The sequence below is a fragment of the Myotis myotis genome, unplaced genomic scaffold, assembly GCF_014108235.1.
Source record: "Myotis myotis isolate mMyoMyo1 unplaced genomic scaffold, mMyoMyo1.p scaffold_m19_p_2, whole genome shotgun sequence".
Lineage (NCBI taxonomy): Eukaryota > Metazoa > Chordata > Mammalia > Chiroptera > Vespertilionidae > Myotis > Myotis myotis.
Genome location: NW_023416324.1, coordinates 49,757,970 through 49,771,051, shown reverse-complemented (window position 1 = coordinate 49,771,051; position 13,082 = coordinate 49,757,970). Strand labels below are relative to the sequence as shown.

At 36.7% G+C, this 13,082-nt stretch overlaps 1 protein-coding gene across 6 annotated transcripts in view; it reads left to right on the top strand.

Moving 5' to 3' along the window:
• ANKRD13C (ankyrin repeat domain 13C) overlaps positions 1 to 13,082 on the top strand; it is a 78,485-nt gene that overhangs the window by 51,556 nt on the left and 13,847 nt on the right. For 3 of the 6 annotated variants that reach the window (XM_036347337.1, XM_036347333.1, XM_036347334.1), the window contains exons 8-11: positions 916 to 1,047; positions 5,133 to 5,294; positions 9,806 to 9,885; positions 11,767 to 11,865. In XM_036347337.1, the coding sequence (XP_036203230.1) occupies positions 916 to 1,047; positions 5,133 to 5,294; positions 9,806 to 9,885; positions 11,767 to 11,865 (473 nt within the window). The remainder of the gene's footprint in view (positions 1 to 915; positions 1,048 to 5,132; positions 5,295 to 9,805; positions 9,886 to 11,766; positions 11,866 to 13,082) is intronic. The other 3 variants (XM_036347336.1, XM_036347335.1, XM_036347338.1) reach the window with 3 other exon arrangements.

The following is a 13,082-nucleotide window of genomic DNA, read 5'->3' as shown; positions in this document are numbered from 1 at the left end:
TTCTCATTTAAAAAGTAATTATTGATCACGTATTATGTGCGAGCACTGGAGAATATGCAGAGAATAAAACCAGAAGTAAGGCTACTTATCAAGTTTAGAAATCATAGGTTGATATGTATGGATTTCTTTTTTCCCCCCCAAGAAATACAGAGCAAATCCCTTCTGGACTGCTTTTCTTTCTTCCTTCCCTTCCATCCTTCCTTCCACTTAAGAACTATTGAGAAAGAGAGGCTCAAATGATAGTGGTCGGTCTTTAGATTAAAAAGAAATGAAGTAGCCGAAACCGGTTTGGCTCAGTGGATAGAGCGTCGGCCTGCGGACTGAGAGGTCCCAGGTTCGATTCCGGTCGGGGGCATGTACCTGGGTTGCGGGCATATCCCCAGTGGGGGATGTGCAGGAGGCAGCTGATCGATGATTCTCTCTCATCGATGTTTCTAACTCTCTATCTCTCTCCCTTCCTCTCTGTAAAAAATCAATAAAATATATATTAAAAAAAAAAAAAAAAAGAAATGAAGTAAGATTCATCTTTGTTGAAAGAAAATGAAACCTTCATATGGACATTTTGTCTCACACCTGTCAACTTAATTCTTTAAGTAATCTTTTAAAATTGCCCTACATACTGTATGTTTCTGTAATGGGTAATCTAGTATTGTTTCAACTACATTATGTATAACAGTGTAAGAGTACAGTATTTCATGTATCCTGTACTTATAGATTCATAATTAGTCATAATTCTAACTTACTTAGATATATGTAGTTTAAAATTCTGTAATTGTTTTTAGAATAAGTAGGATTTAACATTTTTTAGAATTTGTTTCCTTTTTAGGAATTCATAACATTTTGTTATTTTCATGTGTCATTCTAATAACCTTTGAAAACCTAGGTTCTAATATTTAACTTTTACCCCCTCCCCAGGAATCAGAGATGGAAACAGAAGAGGAGGTTGACATTTTAATGAGTAGTGATATTTACTCTGCAACTCTATCAACCAAATCAATTTCTTTCACACGTGCCCAAACAGGATGGCTTTTTCGGGAAGATAAAACAGTATGTACAAATCTAGATTTTTAAACTTTAAAGATTGTTTAGAATTTAACGTTGCCAAAATAAGGTGATGGAAATGCAAGAAGTAGCTTACTGAATTGTCTTCAAATAGTTTATTCTCTCCACTTTGTGACCACATAGGGAATTATAATGGTTGGTTACAGAATTGGAACATATTCTTAGAGAAGCCAAGAGGGAAAGTTTAGTTCATTGAATTCCATGTTGGGAAAGATTCTTTTTGTCAGCTGTCTTGTCCTCACATGTTTCCATTATATTTCTAATGCTTTATTCCTTAGGAAGACCACAAAGGGATACACTTTTGAATTCATTTCCCTGGATATTTTTACTTTCTATTCTTAGACTTCTAAACTATTTACTTATCTAATAGCGGTTTCTCAGTATTCCATATATATGACTAAAATGAAATATGCTTATATTTTTTACAATACTGTCATTAAATTAAATTTCATTGAAGGTTTCTCTTTAGTGAATTGTAAATTTTTCCCATAATTACCATTTTACCTGTCAAGAAGAGGTTATGTAAGAATGCTCAAGCCCTAGTCTGGTAGCTCAGTTGGTTAGAGTATCATCCTGATGCACCAAGGTTGCAGGTTTGATCCTCAGTCAGGGCACATACCAGAAGCAACTGGTGAATGCAGAAGTTAGTGGAACAACAATTGATGTTTCTCTCTCTCCCTCCTCCCCCTTCCTTTCATTCTCTAAATCAATCAATAAAGAAAAAGTTTTTTTAAAAATGTTTGAAATATTCTTAGACTTTATTTATTTATATATTTTTATTTATTTCAGAGAGGAAGGGAGAGGGAGCGAGAGATAGAAACATCAATGATGAGACAGAATCATAGATTGACTGCCTCCTTTATGCCCCCCACTGGGGGTCAAGCCCACAATCCTGGCACGTGCCCTTGATCGTAACTGAACCTGGGACCCTTTAGTTCACAAGCCAACACTTTATCCACTGAGCCAAACCAGCCAGGGCTCTCAGGCATTTTTTAAATTAGACACATGAAGAAGCATTTTATAAAATTTTAAGGTCAATAAGTAATCAGATCAGGTAAGGGCCATACTTATTACTTTTAAAAATTATATTCATCTTATATTACACTAGAGGGCTGATACACAAAATTCGTGCAAGAGTAGGCCTTCCTTCCCCCAGCTGCCGACACTGGCTTCCCTCTGGCACCTGGGACCCGGGTGCCAGAGGGAAGCTGGTGTCGGCAGCCAGGGGAAGGAAGGTCTACTCCTGCACGAATTTCGTGCATCCGGCCTCTAGTAGATGTATAACTAGATATTTAGAGAGAGAGAAAGAGGGGTGTGTCAGGAGAGATTGATTTATTTTAAGGAATTGGCTCATGTGAATGTAGGAACTGGCAAGTCTGAAATCTAGAGCAGTGCGGTAGACTGGAAATTCAGGGAAGAGTTGATATGGTCTTGATTCTGAAATCTCAGGCAGGGTTTCTATGTTGCAGTCTTGGGACAGAATTGCTTTTCCTTTGGGAAACAGGCTTTGCTCTTAAGGCCTGCAATTGATTGGATGAGGCCCACCACATTATAGAGGGTAATCTGCTATATTCCAAGTGTACTGATTTAAGCGTTAATCACACCTAAAAAATACCTTCATTGAAACATCTAGACTGGTGTTTGATCAAAAGATTGGGCACCATAGTCTTGCCAAATTGACGTAAAATTAACCACCACACAACCTTACATATAAAGTTAAATGTTCCCTTTGGCCACTACTCACAATCCCAGAGCACCTTGCAGAAGGTTATCTATTTATATATCCTTCAGACCCTTTTATATGCTTTCCATAAATAATGTGTTTATAGTCATCTGTAACTTTAATTGTTGATACTTATTTTTTCATAAAGTGTTATACTTATTTTTTGCAACTATTTTTTTTCTCTTTAGTATGTATTAGGTGCTTTTTCTTATTAGTAGTGCTACTTCATTCTTTTTAACAACTGCATAGTATTTCATAATATGGGTATGTTGTAGTTTATTTAGCGAGGCTCTTTTTTTGGACATTTAAATGAATGGACACACATTTTGTCCAGTTTTCTGCCTTTATGAATGATGTTGCATTCTTTTACATTCCTTTGCAGTGTCTGTAATAGATAGCAAGAAATAAAATGGCTGAATTATAGAGACTATACACTACAAATTTATACTGTTCTGATGGTTTACTTTTAATAAATGCTTTTTATTGTGAGATTTCAAAAACTGATAATTATCACCTGAGCATCTCACAACCACAGAAAAAATCCTCACTGTAGATCTAGGCTCCTCAGCTTTCCTCTCTAAGCTATTTGGCAACAAATAGCATATAGGATTCCCAGTTGTGAGCTCCTACACTGCAATCCATTTGTTGGCTTAAGTCTTATTTATTTGTACTCTGTTCTTCTGGACAGCATTAGAAGGATCACTTCAAGAGAAGATAAAAATTGAAGCTGCTATTCATCTAGTGCTACTGCTAAGCAGCTCAAAGCTCTTGAACAGCATCTAGGTGATCTTCTTAAATCTTTGACAGGTAAGGAGGGAGTCAGTAATGCTTATGGTTCCCATTTTGTAGGTAGAAACAGGTGCAGAATGCTTTGCTTTCTGGTTACTGGTAAAAGAGCCACCAAAAGCGAGGTGGACATGGAAACAACTGTAAACACATAGTTTTGGAATGCCAGAACACAGTAGTAAGTAGGAGACCAGGTGATTTGCATGCAGGTGAAACTGGGAAGCTTGCTTTCCATCATGTTTTTTGAAGTAAAATATTTCAAACTCTGATCTCCTCTTTGGTCTGATTTAAAAGGGTGATGTTTTATGTTGAAGGAAATAACAACTCTCTTCGTAATGTCCCTTAAACCTCTTGAGTTTCCCTATCCCGCATTTCTAATATAAACAGTGGTATTGGTGAGCTGGACTGCTCTGTTATTCTCTCTTTGTTGGAAAGTAGTAACTAAATGTAACTTGAGGCTTGATCCTGTTAAAAAATAGAGTATTGGAACAGGTAATTAATTCTAGGTGTCCTAGAGATTTCTATGTGACTTAGACTATTTCTTTTTATTCCACTTTCTTTTCTATCTATAAAATGGGAACAGTAATTATCCCTGACCCCTCCTTGTTACTTATGATGTTTGACTTTAACTAAATAAAGTTTTCAGATAGCTTTGTGCTACTTGGGAGTAGATTCTAAAGGAATACTATGTGGTATTTTTATTTAAATTTAACTCATTTTCAGATTAACACATTGTATGTGGGAAACGTATTTATACGTTTTACATATCTATACATTCTACCAGTGTAGTAGAGTGCGGGATACGTATTAATATGTTTTTTATAGACTAGCGGTAGAATGCGGGTAACGTATAAATACGTAAACTAAAGTTATTGTAATTTTACTGAACGTTGCCATTTGCACAAAAAATTAGCAAAAATGGCCCGTGCCACCTGTTAGCGCGCGATAAAAACTACCCACAAACAGTGTGTTAACTACCATACGTATGTGTGTTTTAAATTTTTCTTTACAAATTTGAAATGTGTAATCCTATATAATAAAAGGCTAATATGCAAATCAAATGAACAGTGGAATGACTGGTTTGCTATGATGCGCACTGACCATCAGGGGGCAGACGCTCAACACAGGAGCTGCCCCCTGGTGGTCAGTGTGCTCCCATGGCGGAGCACTGCTCAGCTAGAAGCCAGGCTCACGGCTGGCCTGGCGAGCATAGCAGCGGTGGCAGGAGCCTCTCCTGCCTCTACAGCAGCACTAAGGATGTCTGAACCCCCCAAGGGTTCCTGGACTGTGAGAGGGCGCAGACCAGTCTGAGGGGACACACACCGTGTGCCCCCCACCCCCCAGTGCACGAATCTTGTGCACTGGGCCTCTAGTTTAATATATTTTTTAACTTAATAGAGTGCATAAGACAATTCGGTAAATTCAAGTACCAAAGGAATATTTATATATACCTTAATGTTACATAGTTATGGAAAAACATGTATATTACTTTGAAACTTTCTTGTTAATCTAAGGCCACCTTAATCTTTTTATTATGTTGAAATATTTGATTTTGTTTTAGGAAAGAGTAGGAAACTTTCTGGCAGACTTTTATTTGGTGAATGGACTTGTTTTAGAATCAAGAAAAAGAAGAGAACATCTCAGTGAAGAAGATATTCTTCGAAATAAGGCCATTATGGAGAGTCTTAGTAAAGGTGGAAACATAATGGAACAAAATTTTGAGGTATAATTTTCACTTCTAATTTATAATGTTTTAAGGAGAGAGGGGGTAGACTCTGTTCCTGGCATTTAGTGAGTTTATATAAGTACACACATAGGTTTTGTTTACTATATACAATACACCTTTTGGTGGTGGTGTTTTTTTATATATATTGCCTCTAGTGATATTTTTGTGTGTGTGAATCTGTTCTTGGTCTCTGAGGCTTCACTAACAAATAGATTAAATCATTTTATAAGCATGAAACCCAGTATTCATTTTTAATCCATGTTCCTTTGCATATATTCTTTTTCCTATTTCACTAATTGAAATCACTGACTGCTTTGAAGGCCGAAGTAATGGTCCACTTACTTTTGAAATCATTTCTAGCCTATAACTTTGCATAGTGTGCCAAGTTCCAACTAAGTCATGGTAATGTTGTGTGTGTGTGTGTGTGTGTGTGTGTGTGTGTGTGTGTGTGTGTGTGTGAAAATATTTTAACGTTTGCAAAGTTCATGTATTAAGTGAATCAGCCATGTAGTTCAATTAAATAAGTATAGGATGTAAAATGTTTGAGAATTCCCCCATTCAATGTTTAAGTTAAAATTGTGATCATGCTAGTTTAGTGTGACCCTGTTTCCTTCCTACCAGATCCTCCTTAGATTTTTTCTGGCTTTGGGATAGAGTTGTGCTTCATCAGACTTCATTTTTCAGAAGCCCACCTGGTATTTACTGATATCTTGATAACTAGGAGATACAGGACATGATATACTCAGGAAATAGAAATAAATTGAGAGAAAAAATGCTGCGCTCAATTTTGGACAAAACTGCTTCTCTCACCCATTGTTGACCAGACAAAAAGGCCATTTCTTTGGACTTATATTGTGACTTAAATTTTATTTAGTTATTTTTAAGAAATGATTTTGTTGTGGTAGTTATTGCTACCTTTGTTTAATTTTGTCAGCAAACCATTTTGGGATGAATATTTGGGGGGGAAAAACTATATAGAATAGCATTTCATGGACCATTTGCCAATTGCCTTCGATTGTCTGATTTATCTGTATTTAAACCTGCAGCATACAACTTAATTTTCTTTGTAAGATGTACTTGAATTGTTAAAGGGGTCTGCAGATGGCATTTTAATAAGTTATAGTTTTGCACATTGAAATTAAAGATATAGTTTAATTTCAGATAGCCACATGATAGAACAAAGTAATACGAATTAAGTTAAATAAGGTTTTGACTTCTGAGCAGAAATAAAACACTTTCTATGTGAATCATAGCCCCTTGAACTTTACAGTTTTTGATGAATATTTAAATCAGCTTGTCAGTTTCTATGAAAGATAAAACATTTGCTGGGATTTTGATTAGGATGGTGTTGGACTTTTGATGGGGAAGAATTGATTAATTATATTTGAGAATCCTTTTGGAGTTCAGTTATAAATAGAAGAAATTTAAAGACAATATTAATTCTGTTATATTCATCTATGCATACAATTTGATTTTTTTTAATCTGGAATGGTGCAGGATGAAAAAACATCAAAACAGAATTGGTATTTAATTATAAAAACGATAAAAATAGCTGTGTGTTTTTTTCTCCCAGACACAGAATTTACAAACACAGAGAAAGCAGCATGGAATTGATACCAGTTTAATTATATTCCACAGTGGGCATTAAAGGAGAAAAGAAATACTTGTATGCATTTCATAGATACTTTTGGAACTACAGTTCTTTTTTTCTTTTTAATTTGTTTTCTTTATTGATTAAGGTATTATATATGTGTCCTTATAGCCCCATCGGCCCCCCCCCCCACACACATCTTCCCACTGATGCCATCACCCCCCTGGTGTCTGTGTCCATTGGTCAGGCCCATATGCATGCATACAGGTCCTTTGGTTGATCTCTCCACCTTACCCCCACCCTCCCCTACCTTCCCTCTGAGGCTTGATGGTCTGATTGATGCTTCTCTGTCTCTGGATCTGTTTTTGTTCATCAGTTTATGTTGTTCATTATATTCCATAAATGAGTTAGAGCATGTGATATTTATCTTTCTCTGACTAGCTTATTTCACTTAGCATAAGGGAATACAGTTCTTTTAAACCTAAATAATAAGCTTTTAGGAAAGGTACATATAAATTAACATGCACAGTTAAAAAATAGGTGGTCAAAAGAATAAAGGGAGGATCCTATCAAATTCAAGAGACAATCCCATTGTGATGGGGAATTGTACTTAAAATCTTAATATTAAGTTTTAAAAAACACATAAACCAGTATTGAAAATTAATGGCTGCTTGGTCACAGCTGGTAATATAAAAATGAATCGAGTGTGAAAATAATTATGTGTTATGTCAACTTGCAATTCACATAAACACAGGTTACTCAAATGCATGTACTTTAATGACTGATTATTATAACAAAACATTTTGTTGGCAGATAACAAAGAATTCTCCAGTGGCCTAATCTGAATTAAGTGTCATAAATTTAAATTCAGCTTCTACAAGTTAAAAATTGATTTCATATGCACCTCAATGAGTTTTCTTTTTTATTTATGTTGGTTTAAAACATTGGAGTTGGTTTTTTTTTTCACATTCACATAACTTTTATTATAATAGCTATACTAATAAAAGAGAAACATGCAGATTAACCATCACTCTGCCACTCTGCTACACCCACCAGCCAATCAGAGCGACTATGCAAATTAACCCAACAAAGATGGTAGTTAATTTGCATACGCAAGTGCAGAGCAAAAACTAAAGATGACTGAAGATGGCGGCAGCCACGGAGCTGGAGTGAGCAGGAGGCTTGGGTTGCTCCTGGCGACCGAGGAAGCCAAGCTTCCCACCGGCCCTGGACTCCGCTCAAGGAGTGGCTGGGGGCCGGGGTCGCTGGGGGCAACCCAGGCTTCCAGTCCACCCTGAGCTCCGCTGGAGGAGCTGGAAAAAAAGAAAGGAGGGGCTGGGAGCAGCCGGAGTTCAAAAGCCAAGCCTCGCTGCTGCGGCTGGACCAAAGGCCTGAGTCCCGGGTGCCGGAGGAAAACCAGTGCCGGTAGCCAGAGGAAGGAAGGTCTATTGCGCGAATCTTTGTGCAAAGGGATACTAGTATTTTTATAATTGTCCTATTGATACAAAGATGAATAGAACATAAGACCTGTTCTCCAGGCTCAGAGACTCAAATGGGAGATGGTGTGAAGGTAATGCCCAGTGCGCAAAAATAACTTTGGCATTGTTAACATGGGCACTGTGCTAAGTATTTTCATCTCTTTTAATTATTAGTTATTTAATGAGATGAGTGTCATTGCTCCACTTTATAGAAAGGAAAATGAGGTTTAAAGAAATTAATCTCTCTGAAGTCACAAAATTAGAAGTAGCAAAGATCAGTTCTTGACTCTTAAGTCAGTGGTTCTCAACCTTCCTAATGCCATGACCCTTTAATATAGTTCTTCATGTTGTGACACCCAATGTCGTTGTTACAAATTGAATGTAATTAAAGAAAGCATAGTGATTAATCACAAAAAAATATGTAATTACATATGTGTTTTCCGATGGTCTTAGGCGAGCCCTGTGAAAGGGTCTTTCGACCTCCAAAGGGGTCGCGACCCACAGGTTGATAACCACTGCTCTAAGTGTATTGCTTCTCTATAGTGACCCAAATGCATATTTAACAGACAAAGGTGTAAGTTTTAAAATCTGACCTGACCTTTTACCGGTGTTGATCAAATAAACAGTCTGTGTTTGACTTTCATACAATCTGAGCCCTAGTCCCCTAATCTGAATTTATTATCCATAGAACACTGCTCTCTTTTTTAGCTCCTGTACTATTCAATTTTTTTGTAAGCTCATTTGGTCTTTAATAATATAATATTTTGTATTTCTGATTAACTGTTCATGTATGGATTTTTCTTTGAATTGTAAACTCCTTGAAGTCATGGTTGGTTTTTATACTTCATATTCACTTCCTAGCATAATGCCAAGAACATTTTAGATGATTAAAACATTGATGAATGGATTTTATTACTTTGATAACTTATCTTCCTATTTGAGATTTAGAAAAAAATTGATACTAAATTACTGATAGCGCTTAAATCACCATGGAACTATCTTGGCAGTAAACTCTTAAAGCATTATATTGAAGAGATTGAACAGTTTAGTAGTTTAAATAGCTTATTATGATCAACATAATTTGATGAACAAGAATAGATCGATCTAGAGACAAATGGTAGGGGAGGGCGAGTTAGAGAGCAACTAAAGGACTTGTATGCATGCATATTAACATAACCAATGGACACAGACACTGGGGCAGTGGGATCTTGTCCAGGGTGGAAATGGCTGGGTGGCGTGGGGCAATTGCGGAAAAAGGAGACATATGTAAAACTTTAGACAATAAAAATAAAATAAGTAGTTTAAAATAGCTTTATTTTATATTTTAAAAAATGTCATTTTTCCCCCTCCCTTCTTCTGTGTCTCCCTCTGTCTGTCTCTCTGTGTGTTTGTCTCTGTCTTTCTCCCTGTCCCTCTGCCTCTTTATTTCTTTTTGGCAGCCGGTTCGAAGACAGTCCCTTACTCCTCCTCCTCAGAACACTATTACATGGGAAGAATATATATCTGCTGAAAATGGAAAGTAAGTGTTTTTTCTTTTATTTTGATTATTTTGGATTCTTTGGTTTTTAAAAAGAATAATTTGTAAAAGCAGAAATAATTGCCGAAACCGGTTTGGCTCAGTGGATAGAGCATCGGCCTGGGGACTGAAGGGTCCTGGGTTCGATTCCGATCAAGGGCATGTACCAGGGTTGCGGGCACATCCCCAGTGGGAGATGTGCAGGAGGCAGCTGATCGATGTTTCTCTCTCATCGATGTTTCTAGCTCTCTATCTCTCTCCCTTTCTCTCTGTAAAAAATCAATAAAATATATTTAAAAAAAAAAAAAAAAGCAGAAATAATGACTGGAGATGGATGAGCTTGAAAAAACAAAAAGTAGAGAAATAGTGAATGGCCTCACACACTATGCTAAAGACTCAGGGTAATGACAGAACATAACATTGGGTGTAGAATTGTTTTAGAGAGAATATAATATAATCTATAATAATAAAAGCATAATATGCAAATGGACCGAACGGCCGAACAGCGGAATGACCTTCCGGATGAAGCCGAGGCTGCGAGGGCCTCCTCTTGCACAAATTTCATGCATTGGGCCTTTGGTTATTAATAGTTTTGTCTGAAGTAATTCTTTGACCTTTTAAAATATGGATTAGGCATGATGTGCACCCTTTGAATAAGTTATAGAGCTTTCTTTTTACATTCTTGCTGCCAATTTACATTCACTAAAAAAACTTATAGGATATCATTCTAAGGAAATACAATGTGAGGAATTGCCCAGTGCCCTTGCATTTTTGAGTTCACTTTATGTAAATTTTTATGTTCTGTCATTATCTTGAGTCTTTAGCATGTTATATGAGGCCATTCACTATTTCTCTACTTTTTGTTTTTTCAAGCTCCTCCATCTTCGGTCATTATTTCTGTGCTTTAGCCTATGCCAGACTATTTCTCACTATCCTTACATAAGACATTTGCTTAATATTTTATTACTAATATTTACTGGAGTACCTAGCACATAGTTTGTATTCAGCAAATATTTGTTGAATAAAAAAATGATAAATGACAGACAACTATTTTGAATGAATCAATAAATAAAAAGTTTTTTTCTGGCCAACCATGTGAGATACTTAAAGTATAGTTCTTATAGAAAATAGGATTTTTCTTCGGCAGAGAATAAAAGATTGCCTACTCTCATGTTTAAGAAGAAGTTGCAGTGATTATTATTTTTTGTATTGAAGGTTTATTATACTTTTCTAACTTTTCCAAAATGTTTCCATTGTACAGTATTCTATAGTGAATGTAGAATTCTTTATTCTCTTTTTAAAATATATTTTATTGATTTCAGAGAGGAAGAAAGAGGGAGAGAGAGCTAGAAATATCAATGATGAGAGAGAATCATTGATTGGCTGCCTCCTGCACACCCCACACTGGTGATCGAGCCCGCAACCCAGGTACATGCCCTTGACTGGAATCGAACCTGGGACCTTTCAGTCCGCAGGCCAACACTCTACTCTATCCACCAAGCCAAACCGGCTAAGGCTAGAATTCTTTATTCTTCACATCATTTCTTATTGGTTATGCTGAGAACTACAGACAGTAAAAGAGATTGAATTGAATAAGTGATTTTTAAAGATACACAGCGTTACAGTTTTTGTATGGTTTGCTTTGTTCCTAAAAGTGCTTATTAAATTATATCAATGTGAAATTTGATCATTTTTCTGAACTTTTATACTTTGTTATCCTTATTTCTTATACGTCTCATTTTCTTTTATCAGAATTTTATTTCTATGCTCAAAGTAAGAAAATTTGAAATATTAATAAGTGTCATTGGAAAAGGACAGATTCTTCTTAAGATGATAAGACATGGAAAAAGTTTACTAATATATATATATATTTTTTCATTTTAGAGCTCCTCATCTCGGTAGAGAACTGGTGTGCAAAGAGAATAAGAAAACATTTAAAGCCACAATAGCCATGAGCCAGGAATTTCCCTTGGGAATTCAGTCGTAAGTTAGTTACTAACTAAACAAGTTTATCAAAGAAGCTACTAAACCCTAAAGACTTTAATAATATTTGTATCTGAGTGGTTCATTTGAAGCCTTTGACATGCAAAAGCAATTAGTCATTGCTTTGATAGTGTGTGTACCCTTCTTGAAATTTTTTAGTTCACAAAATAGTAATATTTTTATTATTTTAACCAGATAAGTGTTTGTATAGTTTTTAAATTATAATTATAAGAATAATACATAAATACATACATTTTTGTTGCATTTTTTTAAAAATATTTTTTTTATCGATTTCACAGAGAGAGAGGGAGAAATAGAAACATTAATGATGAGAGAGAATCATCGATCAGCTGCCTCCTGCACACCCCCTACTAGGGATCTTGAGCCCCCAACACAGGCAAGTGCCCTTGACCGGAATTGAACCTAGGACGCTTCAGTCTATAGGCTGATGGTCTATCCACTGACCAAACTGGCTAGGGCAGTGGTCAGCAAACCACAGTTCACGAGCCACATGCAGCTCTTTGGCCCCTTGAGTGTGGCTCTTCCACAAAATACCACGTGCGGGTGCACACGTACAGTGCGATTGAAACTCCGTGGCCCATGCACAAAAGTCGGTTTTTGGCCTGGGCGAGTCTATTTTGAAGAAGTGGCGTTAGAAGAAGTGGGGGGTGTCGGTCGGTTGGGCAACGGGCGACGCAGCGCAGGCGGGCCGCGGGATACGCAGCACAGGGGAAGTGTGTGTGATTCATGCACGAGTTGAGTGAGCCAGTCAGTCAGCAGTCTCGTTGTGCAGTGGTTAGTGCTAGTTGCGTCTGCAAAACGCGTGCGGGTGATAAAAGTAAAGTTTATTAAGTTAATTTTAGGGAACGTTGTGGAGTGAAAGAAGATGTAGTGTCAAGGACTGAGAAAGGTATGTTGAGATGGTTTGGACATATAGAGAGGATGAACGAAAGGAGATAGACGAAACAAGTATACAAGACGAGTGTGGATGGGAGAGTTGGAAAGGGTCAACCTCAGTGAACGTACCTCAATCAGATTGAGGACGTTTTTAGCAAAGGCCAGCTTAGGAGTACCCTAATTAAGTTAATAACAATGTACCTACCTATATAGTTTAAGTTTAAAAAATTTGGCTCTCAAAAGAAATTTCAATCGTTGTACTTTTGATATTTGGCTCTGTTGACTAATGAGTTTGCTGACCACTGGGCTAGGGCAATACA